This window comes from Protobothrops mucrosquamatus, unplaced genomic scaffold (assembly GCF_001527695.2).
Source record: "Protobothrops mucrosquamatus isolate PMUCROS unplaced genomic scaffold, P.Mucros_1.0 scaffold4, whole genome shotgun sequence".
NCBI classification, from domain to species: Eukaryota; Metazoa; Chordata; class Lepidosauria; order Squamata; family Viperidae; genus Protobothrops; species Protobothrops mucrosquamatus.
Genome location: NW_015386391.1, coordinates 192,167 through 207,242, shown reverse-complemented (window position 1 = coordinate 207,242; position 15,076 = coordinate 192,167). Strand labels below are relative to the sequence as shown.

Below are 15,076 nucleotides of genomic sequence, written 5' to 3'. Positions count from 1 at the left end.
CTGCAGAGGAAACCAGAGGCCCCCGGGGAGCAAGCGGACGCGCTGGGCTCGAGAACTCTGGGCAGTAAGGGCGGAAGGCAGGGAAGGGGAGGCAAGTAGGGCCGCGGCATCGTGCCTCGCTTTCCTGCCCCCCCCCCGCTCCCTTTGGAGCAAGTACTGCAACCGGAGACGGTGTTAATCCGGGAGAAGAAGAAATGCGGACAGAAGGCAGCTAAAGTCCAGCTGCCGCCTAACGGTCGTCCGGATAAGCACAGCCCGGATCTATAATCTACTTCTTCCACAATCCGCTTTGGCGTGGACGGCTGTTGTGAACGTGCCTTTGCCGGCTCGAATTCTTGACAGCTACCGGTCTCAGTCAGGCGGGGTCTTCCCATAGAACCGCCTCCCCCCCCCCCCGAAAGACCAGGGTTAGTCGCAGGAAATGCGCCACCGGGAGTTCCTGGCCGTCTGGAAGGATCGAAGGCACCCGGGGAGCCTTTGGAGGAAATTTTTGGACCGACGAGGAGCAGGCAGATCGTCGTCCGCCCGCTGCCTCCGAAGCGACGACGACATCCGCTCCAGCACAGAGGGCTACCTGCGTTGCCCTGGGATTCCCCCCCTCCCCTCCCCTCCCCGCCTGGCAGCTGGCAGGAGAGGTGTGCAGGGCTTTGCCCAGGCCAGGAAGGTCCCCTGTGGCAGGAAGAGCCTTTCTGAGCTCCTCCAGATAACGGCGTTGCTGAATGCACAGACCTCCTGCCTAAGACCCTGGGCAGCTTTCCCCTCAATGCTCGGTTCACTCTTAGCTGATGTCTTAGCACAAACTGCTGGCATTTCAAAGGAGGTTTTTTAAACCTTTAAAATTAAGTCAGAAGAGTTAAAATTACTGGCTTATACTGTGTCCTCCCTCTGCATGAACAAGCTTGTGCCAGTGAAATATTCAGAAGTGGCTGCCTTTGCTCGCTTCCCAGGGTGAAGAATGGGCTCCTGGCCCCGGTCACCCACCTGGCTTCATTCCAGCTCTACATCACTGCCTTAACTCAGGTCCCCAACCCCCGGGCCGTGGACCAGTACCAGGCTGCGGCATGCCAGCAACCAGTCCGCACAAGCAAGCAAAGCCCCATCCGTGGGATGCAGGCAGCACACAAAAACACGCACCCTCCGGTCCACAGAAAAACCTCTCTCCACGGAACTGGTCCTTGGTGCCCAAAAGGTTGGGGACCTCTGCCTTAACTGCTTCCAAAGTAACCTCCCTTTTGCGCTTTTCCTCGTTTATTTTTTCCCTTCACTTTGCTAGATTTGCTTGGTGCAAGTTAACTGCAAACAGAAGACAGAGCTGAATCTGTGAATGGCACAGGAGATGGGGACTCCCCCCAGATAGTCTCCAGGGCCCAAACTCCAGCCTGTTCGGCCTTTGCCTGCTATGAAAGAGGCCCATTGCACAGTACAGATCACTTCAGACCTTGGCGGTCTCTGCAGAGAAGCCTGGAAATATGGAGAGATGCTGCTAGAAAAAAATAGCCATAGAAAGACCAAAGTGAAGCACAGTTATCAGAATTTACAATCCTCCCCCCAAATGTTTGTGGGGAGCACCAGAAGAGCCCAAAGCTGGATCTGGCTGCCCTTTCTGTTCCTATGGTGGTCAAAGGCGTATCGCAAAGGGGGCCCCACAAGGCTGTTGGGAGTACATGAAGAGCAAACTGTGGCTTGTGCTATGCTAAGAAATGCAGGCATCCACTGTCCAAAGGAGGGTTAAGAGAGAGGGGAGAGTCCAAGGGGTGGAGCAGATGAGGGGGGCTGGCTCTTTAAGGGGGCTGGCTGCCAACCCAAGAGCCTTTTTCTTTGCTGGTGAACAGGACAGGAGAGTCGCCAGAGGGAAGGAAGGAGAGAAGGCAACGGGGCATCACCGAAGGCTTCTTCTAGCTGAGCAGAGGCGGGAAAAGACCAAAGGTACCTTGACTTCATCCTGAAACCATGGGTAAGTTGGCAGATCCAAGGAAGCCTCTAATCCTTCTCGCCTTGACTCCGTTGACTCCATTGGGGAGAACCTGTAATTAGGAAGCTGGGCTTTTATCACCATATTGCTGTCCAAAACAGTGCTGGGCTGTAGGGATTTAATGCCCTTTGTTTTGGACACTAGGGATCTTAAATTTACTTAAACTTAAAACTGCTGTTTTTGCGCCCAAAATGTGCCAAAGAAAGACTGGCAGTGACTGGCAAGCCACTTAGGAAATGTCTCCTGAATCTCCCTCCAGGTTCAGCGTTCGCTCCTGTGTGGCCCTCTGAGTTTGAGCCTGATCCCCTTTCAGGAAGGGGGTCTTTGTCACTGAGCTGGTGACAAAATCTCCTTGGGGGTCCAGGAGCACCGCAGGAGAGCTCACACAATCGAGGAAAGGTTGGGATCAGAGTGAGTTGCTCTCGGAGAGAAGGGAGGCTGAGTTCCAAGGTGAAGCTGCAGAATGGGGGGGGGCAGGGAAGAGGGGTCTGGGTGGGGGAAGGGAGGCCAGAGAAGACATCCATATGTGATGTGTGTCGATCCTGCCAAGCATTCACTGGCTAAGCTTTGTGGATCTTTTCATTTTAAGAGCTCATAGAAGGAGGTTGCCATGCTCTGCCAGACAGGAGTTCTTTCTACAGGGACACCTGACTAATCTCAAGCATCATCATTGTCATCTTCATCATCACCTTCTTCCTCCTCCTACCGGAATGTGCATCCCAGTGAACCCCCGTCTGGCCCTTATTCTCCTGCAGTCTGGCTAAATTAGTCGACATCCTCATTGCTCTGGCAGAGTCTCTGAGCTCCTTGGCCAGAGCAGACGCCACACAATGCCCCCCACTGGAGAGGCAGCTGGCAGGTCGAGCATCTTCCAGGCCTCTTAGGACACCTGGGAGGAGGAGCTCTCAGCAACTCTCCACTTCCGCTTTTCCTGTGGTTAGTGGGTGCAGCTTCTCAGTCCCCCCCCCACACCCAGTTCCCAAGGTGCACAGGGATGCTTAGCTCTTCTCCTGCCCTTGCCAGGTTGCCTGATGTGCTGCAAGGTGTAAAACAAAACATCAGTACAATATTAAATCATGAATATATGGCTGTAAAAATAAAATGGACACATAAAATGACATTTTTCTGCTTTGGAACAAGCGCAGCTCCTGGGGAATTCCAAGTGGAGGGGAGGGGCCCCCATGCACAGCCACCGCCCAGAAGACGAGGAGTGATCCTTATGCTTGCCAGGCTCCTGCAGGCGGTTTACCTACTCCTGGCGTTTCATACCGTTCTTCCCCACACACACACATATTTCCCTCCTGCACAGTGTCTCCTCCCTCAGTATTTTCCCCATCAGTCCAAAAATAAAAATAAGCCAAAGATGTGCACCGGAAGGAGAAGAAATAAGAAGGAAAGATTACAGGTCCTCCTGTAGATCCAGGAATTCCTTACAATTTTAGGGAATCTCCTACATCAGCAGAACACGAGGGGCGCATTGGACCTGTTCTGCAGTCTAGGATCATGGCCACCCACATGGCCTTCTCTCAGTGGGGATTTAGCACGGAGCAGGGAGTTGACTGGATGACTTCTAAAGTTCCTTCCAGATTGGAGAGAGGGCATAAGGTGACCAGAGGAAGACAGGAGAGGCCATTCTACCACTCTGCTCCCCAGCGGAAGCCAAGGTCAGGGTGGATGAAGCACCAGTTCTCTGCTTGCTGAAAGATGCCTCCTTTCCTTCCCACAACACTTAGGAGAAAGCTCTCATTTCTCCCTCCCCCCAAACTACTTTTGGCCTCTGTCAAAATAGCTTTGGGAAAGCAGCTCCAAACCCCTCCCCAATCTCTGCCCCCACGCCTCTTCTTCCTCCTGCTGGTACCAGCCAGAGCTCCTCCGGACTCAACACAGCCCTATGTCGGGATGGTGGGGGTGGGGGGCATCGTTGAGCTCAAGCCTTGGGGAGGCTCATCCTGGTTGTCTTCTTGTGTCCATTGTTCTGCCCTGAGCACAAGGCTGGGGATTGTGTTCACACAAGGGCCTCTTTCTGTCATCTTCTCCACCAGCCTCCTCCTCCCCCCCCCCGCACCAAGAGCCATTATGTAAGCTTAGTGGGCCACCCCTGAGGCTGGTGGAAGGCAAGAGTTGGGCCAAGAGACCAAGCCTGGGGCCAGAGAGGGACCCTTGTCTGCCACGCTGCAGCTGTGGCTCCCTCTAGGCCACCAACCTATCCAAACTCCGGCAGAGAGCAGGGGATGCTTAGACCACTAGCTCTCCCAGTTTGGGTCCTAACTTAAAGCAAGAAATTTATTTAAATTTATTTATTTATTTATTTATTTAAAATATTTATATGTATATTTACAATGTATAAAATGCGAGGAATACAGGAATGATGAGAATAGAAAGCCAGTGCTGGCAAAAAAGAAATGGGTCCCTGAAAGCCAGCTGGGTGACTTTGGGCCAGTCCTTCTCCCTCAGCCAAACCCACCTCACAGGGTTGTTGTTGTGGGGAATAGGAGGAGGAGGAAGGTATGTTAGATAGGTTCGCTGTCTTGAGTAATTTGTAAAAATAATGAAACAGGATATCAATCAATCTCATGCTGGCAGCAGATCCAACAGAGCTGGACAGTCCTTCGCCTTTACCTACATTTTTTATTAATCCCAGTTTTTTGCTTAGATATTGAGTTTAGCCAGCAAGAGCAAAACAACAAAACTCCCGAAGCATCTGTAGCCCAGTGTGCTACCCCCCAGAGTGGCCGAGCAGAAGCCCCCAGGGAGGCCAGGTGATCCAAAGCCTGGTCTGCTGCGCCCCAAAGGGGACACCATCCACTCACAATCCCCCCTGTGGGTGCAGGCCACCCATCTTCGCACACGGCTCCCCGTGCTCCTTCTCATGGCTCAAGGCCCCAAAGTGAGCTCCCCAGTCAGGCCCTCAGCAGTCCCGCTGGGCTGATTCCCCTCGCCGTCTTCTGCCTTGCCTTCAGGCCAGGTAGGGCCCCTCCTTGCCCCCTTGGAGCCCTCGTGGAGGAAGCTGCGGAGGTGTAATGCTCAGAGGAAGGAGAGGCAGAGGACTTTTCATGGGTGCTCAGGCTTCCTGCCTTAAAACTCAAGGCCGAGCCCAAGACACCCTTCCCGAAGGATAGCAGGAGAGGATTCAGCCGGACAACCCTGAACGAAGCAACCCAGATCTCCGGCCAGGGGCTGCTTGTCCCCTAGGCAGAGATGGGGCCATGCTCTCGTGGCACTGGTGGGACAGTGGGGAGAAGAGGCAGAAGGACGAGGGCACTTAGGGTTCTCAGGCAGCAGGATGGTGATCATGAGCCTTTTTGGCTGCACCACGTCTGTCAGATGCCGGTCCCAAGTGGGAAACCTGCTAGGTTGAGGACTCGGGCACTTGTTCTACACCCCACTTGGGGAGAACGGGGGAAGGCTGGTCCCAAAGAAGGGCAAAGAAAAGAGGGCCCCATTGTTCTTTGCTGATCCCCCTTTCCTCCCCAGCCAGGGCAGAGAGAAGAGTGCAGAGCCTATCCGAGCCTGGAGGGGAGAACAAATCCCCCTTGTCCTCCTCCGTGCCACCCAGAGATCAGTACAGCTTGCGAGACTGACCCTTGGCCCAGCAGCTTCTGATGGGCCCATTCTTCAGGGCTGAGAAAAACACCCAGGGACAAAGAGGGAGTGGAGGAGGAGGAGGAAGAATGGGGAAAGTGCCTGGGGGGGGGGACAGATGCTGAGAGCTGGCTAAGCTGGGGAGGGCCGACTCTCCTCTCGATCTCATGGTGGAAACCCAGCAACTGAATTGCCATTGGGAGTTAATATGGGGTGTGTGTGTGTTCTGCACTGCATAGAGGATTCTTAGGTTTACTGTTGTATTTTTTGTAATATAGATAATATTAGTGAAGTGCCTGAGCCAAAACCCCAGAGCCAAACCCATCCACCACCTTCCGGTCCTCAGAATCACAACCTGGATCCAGCTGCACAGGCGAGGTCTCCAGGTAGCTGCCCTTCTCTCAATCTGCCCTTCTGAACCTCACCCCCAACAGTCCAAAGCAACGTGCTCCTCCTTGGCTCTTTGGCCCCACAAACACCAGCCTGGCCAGGAACTCTGTCCTGCTTTTCTAGGACAGGTTTTCTGCTTCCAGATGGAGCCTGGAGTTCTGAGCGAGCTCTCAGCTGGCCTCAGCAGGTAGACGATAGCAGCTCTTCGGAAGTCGAGGGCCAGTTTCTGGCCCAGAGCAGAGAGCAAAATTCCATCTTGGCCTTCGCCTGTGTCCATCACCGATGGTCAGGCACTTCTCCCTGCCAATGAAAATGCTGGAGGGAGGGCCGAGCACGATCCAGTTAAGAGGAAATGCAGAGTTCCGTGTCCTCAGGTAGATCCCAGGAGCCCTTCCAAGGTGTGGGCCAATCAGTCCAGCGTCCCAGGAATCGAGCCACGTCTTGGGTTCAGCTCGAAAGGTGGCCGTGCCTATGTGACATCTCCGCTAGGTAGAAAGGCCAAGAGGCCACCATCTGAATAATGGGCCCACAGGGCTGCCTGGAGCCATTAGAGGAGGCAACCGTCAAACAGATGGAAAGTTAAATGAAACAGACATGTCAAGGTTTCAAGATTCTGACCAATCTAAAATTTAACCTCTTTGCCAGACAGGGAAAAAGTCAGTACTTGATTTAAATCTTGCTAAATATCAGCCAACCTGCTAACTGTTCTTCACAACCAGAGGTGGTGCCCTTCCCTGCCCCCCCCCCAAAAACAATAAACAATGGTGACATTGTTCCCAGAGCAAATTCTGCTTGAGGGAGTGCTCCTATTTCAGTAAGTGTTGGTTTTAAGATCAGCAGACATAGGACGAAAACTAAAACATGTACCTGAAACCAGATGAAACTAGAAGAAAAATATCTGAAAGTGGACGCCCCCAAATAATCAGCAGCCCTGTGCCCAAATGCATGTCCCGGAAGAGGAGGGTGCCAGTAGAGGTGCCCCCCAGGCCTCTGGTCCTAAAGTCTGTGGCTCTTTTCCAAGAGAGGCTGCCTGCCTCTTTCTTGACCTCCTACCTGCAGGAAAAAATGGTGAGGCCAGTCACTGACCAGGAAGCAAATATGTGAAGGGGATGATGTGGCTTTTAGTGGGTGTGGCCATGGCTAAATTTCTGAGGTTGGTATCCCTTGATTGACGTTAAAGGTGGCTTTTTTGAAAAAATCATGGTCAGCCTCTTTGAATGCCCCTTGGGAGAAAAGCAGGATGCAAAACTAAAAACTGTCCTTTGGGCACTTTTTGTAAAACTGGGCAGTTTCTCTGGTAGCACATTCTGCTCTGTCTGCCCCTTCCCCCCCTCCCCCCTCCCCCCTCCCCAGTGCTTGCTGTTCATATTGATCCAGGATCAGTTGCCCCACAGATTTGGATCCAGTCTCAGCTTGACTTGATGCAGCCTCTAAAAGTTCTCTCTTCTCTGCACAGGGCAAAACATTTCTCCAGCTGCAGCTGCCGGGACTAACGGGCACTCTCTCTCTCCCTCCCCTCTCTGCCCAGGTTTGTTAGAGTGCTGCGCCAGGTGCCTGGTGGGAGCCCCCTTTGCCTCCCTGGTAGCTACAGGGCTCTGTTTCTTGGGAGTAGCCCTGTTTTGCGGCTGTGGCCATGAAGCGCTCACGGGCACTGAGCACCTGATCGAGACCTACTTTTCCAAAAACTACCAGGACTACGAGTACCTGGTGGACGTGTAAGTACTCGCCTCTAGGGCTGCATTCTCTGGGCAGGGCAGGGGGTTAGCACAGCCAGTGCTTCCCCTCAGCCAACCTCTGCTCCTGCAGCGGGCAGCGTCTGCCAGAGCAGAGACCCAGACATTTCCCTCATCCTGTCTTCCAAGAGGGAAGTCAGGTGCCTGGGCCACCCTGCGCTGGGGGTTGGGGTTGGGTATGATTTTCAAAAAAAGAATGATCTAAAATAGTATTTAAAGTTAGAAATTTTCTTAAGTTTATTCAACTGAAAATATAATTGTACTCCACACACACAAAGTTGAAAAGTAACTTAAATCTGAATATAATATGCTAATTTTATAAATTAGCACACTTTATAAATTAAACTTCATTCTTTCAAAAATCTTACAAATTTTAACAGATCTACTGAACAATAGTAGACAGCTGCAGTCTAGCCCTCCAGAGGGAGCTTCCCCCCCTCCTTTAAGCATCCTTTGCAAAGCCCCCCTCCCGTCACCAGGGAGCAGGATTGGGAGACAGAGCCTCGTGCCCAGGGCTGATGGCCGCCAGGTGGCTGCAGACGCTGAGACTGCCACTCGCACTTCTTGCGCCAGCATCTCAGCTGCAGCTGCGCAGACTGGGCTCCTTTCAAGGGTTTACTCAGCCACAGACTCGCCCGGCACCCATCTCCTCAAAAGCTGCTGGGAGCGTAGATACGCCCAGGAATGAGGTCAGCCTGAGTGCCAGTCTGGCTTACCTGGCATGGCTGGGGCAGCCCATGGGCAATTGTGGCCAACCAAAGGAGGGAGTGGGCTTTGCTCACTGATCCTGGACTGGTAAGGGTGGAGTGGGCATCAAAGCCACTGCTGGAGGTCTCCGTGGCAGCCAGGGCCCAACTAGCAAGGCAGAGCTCTATAGGGCAGCAGCCAGCCTTGTCGTGTGTTTGTGTGTGTTTGTGTCTGTGTCTGTGAGGCAGGCAGAGTCCCATGACCCAAAGCCAAGCTCTGCCAGGGATCTCCTGTCTGCAAAACAAGGCTCTCCCCGGCTTCAGGGCAAGCCTTTGAGCAAAACCAAGTGCTCTGCAAAGCCTGGCCCCCCGGGGCGGCCTCCGGTGGGGGCCCTGCCCTTCTCCCCCCTCTTGAACTTGGCCTTCCTTCATAGGATCCACGATTTCCAATACGCCATTTACGGAATTGCCGGTTTCTTCTTCCTCTTCGGAGCCCTCCTCCTGGCCGAAGGCTTTTACACCACCGGCGCTGTCAGGCAGATCTTTGGCGACTACAAGACCACCATCTGTGGCAAGGGCCTCAGCGCTACGGTAACAGGGGGCCACAAGGGGAGGGGTTCCAGAGGACACCGTCAAGCTCACTCTTGGGAGCTGGTGTGTCACTGTTTGGGCAAATGGCTAGGACATCCTGACAAGGTGATTTATCTGCAGTTTGCGTCTTCTGGGGCAGGTTGGCTGGTCTGGGCATGGGCAGACAGGCATGAGACTGCAACCCTGGTCGGCCCGGTGGCTGGTCCTGAGAAGGCTCCAGGCACGGGCGGAGCAGCTGCACTGAACAGACAGTGGCATCTCAGAGAGAAAACCGCACAGGATGGCAGCTCCCCCACCCCCATCCCTCCTTGCTGCCCCTCCTCATACCTCCCCAGCTGTCCCATTGATTTCGGCCCCTGCCCGCGCTAACTGGCTCGCTCATCTCACGGGCATCCCTGCAGGGCTCCCTTCCCTCCAGCCGCACGGGTACAGGGACCTAGAGGGACTGGGGGTGGGGGACTGCTGTGGACAGGTGGAGGGGCATTTGCCAAATGAATGAGGGAGCTGGGGTGGATATGAAGCACAGCCACAGGTATTGCCTAGGAATGCCTGGGAGACCCCCCAGCAGCACTGGGAGACCCCCAGCAGCTTTCCTGGCTCAGACAAGGACAGAGCAAACCAAGTGCTGTTTTCTTTCAAGATCACTTCTGCACCTCTTGAGCAGATGTTCACCCTCAGGCTCACACAATACGCCTTCTTGCACTCACCTAAATGTAACACACGTTTCACCTACCCTTACAGACCCTCTCACCTCTCCAGCCTGGAAGCACACATAGCAGACCATGGGAAGGCTGGTTCCCTGGATGTTATCAGCAGGCTTCTGAGACACCGGTGCATACTGAGTGTGCCTTTCTTTGAGCATCTGCCCCAGCCGGAAAGGGGGGGTTGGCACCCAGGGAGGGGGGCTCTCTGCACAATCAAGCACAAGCTCAGACACTTGCGGCTGTGGTCTCAAACCAACAGTAGTGTGTTCAAACAGTTTGGCCAGGATGGGGGTTGCACTTTGCAAGACGGAGAGCTACCTTCTTCCTTTCAAAAAGTGTCCAAAGGGTTCAATGTGAAGGGTGAAAGTTTGTGAACTGCAGCTGGGTTCAGTATAAAGCAGCCACTGGAGAGCAAAGTGCAGGTGGCAGGGATGAGGGAAGGGACCTGCTAGCATTCCCTGTTTTTAAAAGTGCACAACTAAGGAAGTGTCTCTGCACTTAAAATGCACAGCTTTCTAAATTGCATGAGGTTAGCTCATAAATCAGATTATATGTGTCACCCAGGCACAACTCCGCTCCCTATTGTCAACTGCTATGCCACAGCAGACCTTCAGCCTTTTGAGAGAAGATTGCAGAGCATCGTAGCCACCGATTGTGCTGAGAGGCCCTGGGTGGGAGAGGAGAGTAAGAGCTGTGAGCAGGGGGACTGCAATCCCTGGCAGTCCCATTGGTGCCAGAGGGGTCTCTCCTTCCCTTTCCGGCAGAAAGAGGTGGGGAAGTCGGCTCAGACTGCAGATCTCCAGTCTCATGCTCATGGCCAAAGGTTCCAAGCTGACCAGTGATGACCCTGCCTGTTCTGACTGTTTCAGTTTGTGGGCATCACTTACGTCTTGGCCGTCCTTTGGCTTCTGGTCCTGGCCTGCTCTGCTGTCCCTGTCTATGTCTACTTCAGCACCTGGACCACCTGCAACTCCATCGCCAACCCCACCAAGACCTCAGCAAGTATTGGCAACCTATGTGCTGATGCCAGAATGTATGGTGAGTAGCAAAAGCAACTTTCTTCCTAAAAACAGGAGACTTCTGAACAAGATCAAACCATCTAGAGGCTGCACAGGCCTGGGTGGTTCTCTGGCTTTGGAGAGCAGATGGCCACTCATCCGAGTCTGTCCTGGGAACCCAGAAGGCCCTCCCTGCCAGAGGCATATAGGAAGGTTGCTCAGGCTGAGTGCCCTTCCTGAGGAATGGGGAGAAAGTTGCCTTCAGGAGACTGGAATGGCTGTTTCCACATCCGGTGAAGTCTTGGTTTGCTTAACTATGGCTTACAGAAACAGCTGCAACTGGCAAGGTTCATGGAACTCACTAAGCCAAAATCAAAGCACTGAATGTTTTAGTGGGTTGTTAAACCTGGATATGGTTAGGCCTTCTGGCTGCCCCCAACCCTCTCCCCTGGTTCTCAAGACAGACAGAGGAGCTTGTTAGGGAGAAGCAGTCCAGGGGGCTCTGGCCAGGTTTCAGGCCAGGGACTTCCCGTGTCTGTCTAGTCCTCCTGGCCTGCTGGGTGTGGGCTGCTCTGTGCTCAGGACCTCTTGTACTCCACCCAGGTGTGCTGCCCTGGAACGCATCTCCGGGAAGAGTCTGTGGCCAAAGTCTCCTCTCCATCTGCAAGACTGCTGAGGTGAGTGTCTTCTGCTTCGCAAAGGAGTGGAGGATGGATTTTCCCAGCAAACCAAAAGAACCAGAGAGAAGTTTCCTTAAGGAAGAAAAGGGGTTTTATTAATTATTTATTAATCAAATTTAGACACTGTCCATCTCATTGTCTCTGGGTGGTGTAGAAGTAAAAAAAAAACCCAATAAGGTCCACATAAAAATCTGTAGAAAAGTAAACCAAGTTTAAAAGACCCTCAAGCCCATCATCACTTAGGATTGGGTCTCATTCTTGGATTCCGTGCCAGTTGTCAAAGCCAGATCTTCACACTCTTCCAGAAAGCCAGCAGAGCCGGGGGGGGGGACTTCTGGGGTCAGGTTCGCTAGAGCAGAGAAGGAAGAAGAGAAATTTAGTGCAGGAGCTGCCGGCTGAAAGGGAATAGAGGCCAAGGTACCTATGGACTGATGTGATTCTGACAGAAAAGTGCAATCAGATGACTGCCCATTATTCTTTCTATCAGTTCCTCACTGACCATTCTCACATTACAAACATCCACTGGGACCTTCACATTTGCCCTCCTCAAATCCTTCGATAAGTTAATAATCAAAATCAAGTTACTACTAACTTGTAATTCATTAACTGGCAATCTGCTCTTTGTGGATAATCCATTGTGTCCAAGACAATCAGCAGATTGCTAAAAAAAAACGAGTTGAGTCAGCAAACACATTTTCGTAGCTCAATCACCTACTGCCTTTTAGTAGAAACCATCAGTGTGAAGACAACCCATATTCCCCGAGGATGGACTCCAGCATGAGTCCAAAAGCTCAGAAGATTAAACCTCTGATTCCTCTGACTAATCCAGATTGGTTCTTGCAACAATTCGTATTATTTATATGGATGGACAAAATGAATGTAAGATACCATCTGGGCATTATTTTGTAGGTGACACTCACTTTTATATGTGAACGAGAAAAGACCCACCTGCAACTTTGAATATTCAGATGGATAAGATGGATAATCCATCTGCCATCTCTAAGACCAGCCTTGCTAGATCAGTGGACGCCTCTTTGGTGCAGCAGTTGGTTGACCACCTAGAAAAAGGTGCTGCCTTCTTTGGTCACAAGCCAACGCAAGCCCACCTGTGCTTCCATGGATGACCTTGGCCAGACCTTCAACCTCTGGGTTCAGTCTTCCAAGGGACTGAGATCTTCTTGATCCTCCATTCTCCAGAGATCTGGGGCTTAGACCTCTCTGTGTTATTTGCTTGCAGTTCCAGATGACCTTTCATCTCTTTATCGCCGCATTCGTGGGGGCTGCCGTTACTCTTGTGGCCCTGGTAAGTCTAACCAAGGGTCCCCTCAATCTTTTTCCTTTGATTCAAGGGTTAGGGTTAGGGCGTGTTGCTGTTATTGCTTTCAATCCAAACATTCAAAACAGCAACATTTTCAAATGACAGCAACGTTGAAAGGAGCTTCACAGTTGCAGCTGGGGCTGTTGCTGTGTCTTCTGCCAGGGAAGAGTGTGGGCAGGGCTGGAGACCTCTAGGCAAGTGCAGAAGCCCGAAACACTAGGGCCACGAGAAGAGCTTGGGGGGGGGGTCTTCCACAGGCCCTTTTAATCTCACCTCCTTCTTCCCACTTTCTGCCCTCCAGCTCACATTCATCATTGCTGCCACCTACAACTTTGCAGTCCTCAAACTGATGGGAAGAGGCACAAAGTTTTAAGCATGAGCGAAAGAAGAGAGCCATTACCTTCACCAGATGCTCTTCCTCCTCTAACTACCAGGCTTTAACCCAACCAGGCAGTCACGCTGCACCAGGCCTCCGCCTCCTTTAACGCCACCTGACTGCCCTCCCCCCCTTGTGCCAATGAAGCAGGCTGTGTCCCAAGGATGGAGGAGTGTCACACTTCTTCCTGCTCTTATCTCCCTGTAGCTCTCTGGGCTCCCCTGGGACCACCCAACTGGGGGCTCTCTGCCTCTTACCGGGAGAAAGAGAGAGCTGCCTGCTCCAAAGGAGGAACACGTGGTCTGGTCAGCCGGCTGAGCTGCCCTGAGAGAGAAGGAAGCAGGGGAGCCAGCAATGCTAGTTCACCAGCTTTCTCCTGAGGTGGCACCAGAGGCGGCGGAGAACAAAAGGTGCCCCTAGGCCAACCGCCCGTCTCTTGGGCAAGAGGGCTTAGAGCCAGGATCTTCCCAGGAGGGAAAGAGAGCACTGAGCCTCTGCCTTGTTGACAGGTGCCCTTGCCCACTGCCCCAGCCTCCCTGAGAGTCCCGAGGAACCTGGGGAAGGGGCCCTTCTGTCCATCCTTTGAGGAGCAGGTAAAGCCAAGCTGGTTGGCTCCAGCCTCTTTGGGCCACACCAGCTGGGCAGAAGTCAACTTTATCTTAGGAGCACCCATAACCAGAAGCTTGAGTGTCTAATGCTAGGAGCTCCTTCGTTAGAGGAGGGGATGGTAACCCCCAGCCCGGTGCTTTCCCTTTTGCCACTTGCTGTGGAACCCAAAGTCTGACCATCACATTGGTGCTCTTCTCTCCCAGTGACTGCTGCTTCTTTCATAAGTGTGCTTCATTAGGGATCACTTGCAGAATATAACCTGTATTCATTTCCTTGTAATTACTCTTTCCAATTTCTGGCAAGCCGTAAACCATCCCAGTTATATGGAGCCTCCCATCTTGGTTACTTGGTCCAAATAGAGAGGTAAAAGAAGAGAAACACACTGAACATTTTGGACAAGATTTCCATAAAACAAAACTGCTTCGGTTTCCGTGGGAAAGGAGCGTCCCTGAACTTCACACAATTACATCAAGCGGAAAGAAGGGATAGACTGAAAGTGTCACCGAAGCTCTCCCCGGCACCCCCGGGTTGGAAGAGGGGCTTCTTGTCCACGGGAGCAAAGCCCTGGCCGGGGGCTCCCTGGGCAACCAGGCTCAGCCAGCCAGCGCTGGGCTCCGGCCTTGGGGGTCTGTGGCAGCAAGTGGGGAGAGACGGCCAGGCAGGGGCCAGTTCCCTGGATGGCTAACAATCAGGGCAGCCCTGCTGAGCAGGCTTGGCCCAGGCAGCTGAAACCCACCCTGGGTGCACACATGTGAACAGAGCCCACCTGGAAAGCAGAAGCAAATGCCGGGGGCAAATGAAGTTGTTTATACCTGACATTTCACGTTGATTGAAATGCATATAACTGGGACTTGTGCCCTCCAAAATCCCTCAGTATAAACACTGGGGAACCAATTAATAAGCTAAGTGTGTTTCTTTCTCCTTTTGAAATTCATTTTTTTAACAAAGCATGACAAACTGTTTTTTGAGACTTACCTTGCAAGATGTATTTTGTAATATTCAAGGGAATAAAAGTTTTGACTGTGCTGAAGAACCCTCCGCTCTCTTCCTGTCTGACTGCTTTCCCACCTTGCCTCACCCGACTCTCCTCGGCTGCTCTTCTCCCTCTCCCGGCCAGGGAGGTGGGGGCAGGACTTCTTGGCAGGGCCCAGGCCTCTTAGCGGTGCTGGCACGCCTGGCCCTCCTTGGTGGGGCTTTCAGAATGGCATCCAGGCAGTTCAGGCTGAGGGTGTTCCCACGGCTCTGAGAGCAAGGATCGGGCTTTGATGCCTGGATTCCTAGGAGAGTTCTGTGCTGCAAGCTTCAGGAGTCCTAAAACGGGGGGATATTGGATACAAGGCCATTTCTGGCTATTGAGCCAATGCTGGAGTGGAAACGCATGGCTCACATGCTCAGCATCTGTAATGGAGGGTATGGGGCAACCTCTGCCTACCTACC

General features: G+C 52.8%; 1 protein-coding gene across 1 annotated transcript; it reads left to right on the top strand.

Annotated features, from left to right (window-relative positions):
- Positions 1-1,935: 1,935 nt before the first annotated feature.
- PLP1 (proteolipid protein 1) lies at positions 1,936-13,154 on the top strand. The gene is made up of 7 exons (XM_015832481.1): positions 1,936-1,954; positions 7,473-7,659; positions 8,798-8,954; positions 10,528-10,696; positions 11,260-11,333; positions 12,574-12,639; positions 12,956-13,154. Exons 1-7 carry the CDS (start codon positions 1,951-1,953, stop codon positions 13,025-13,027), a joined length of 729 nt encoding a protein of 242 aa, XP_015687967.1. The 5' UTR covers positions 1,936-1,950; the 3' UTR covers positions 13,028-13,154.
- The last annotated feature ends 1,922 nt before the right edge of the window (positions 13,155-15,076 follow it).

Bases quoted from the DNA above. Each gene is read 5' to 3' on its own strand.
- PLP1 (XM_015832481.1), top strand. The intron at 7,660-8,797 runs GTAAGTACTCGC...CTTCCTTCATAG, and splicing joins TACGAGTACCTGGTGGACGT to GATCCACGATTTCCAATACG. The intron at 8,955-10,527 runs GTAACAGGGGGC...TGACTGTTTCAG, and splicing joins GCAAGGGCCTCAGCGCTACG to TTTGTGGGCATCACTTACGT.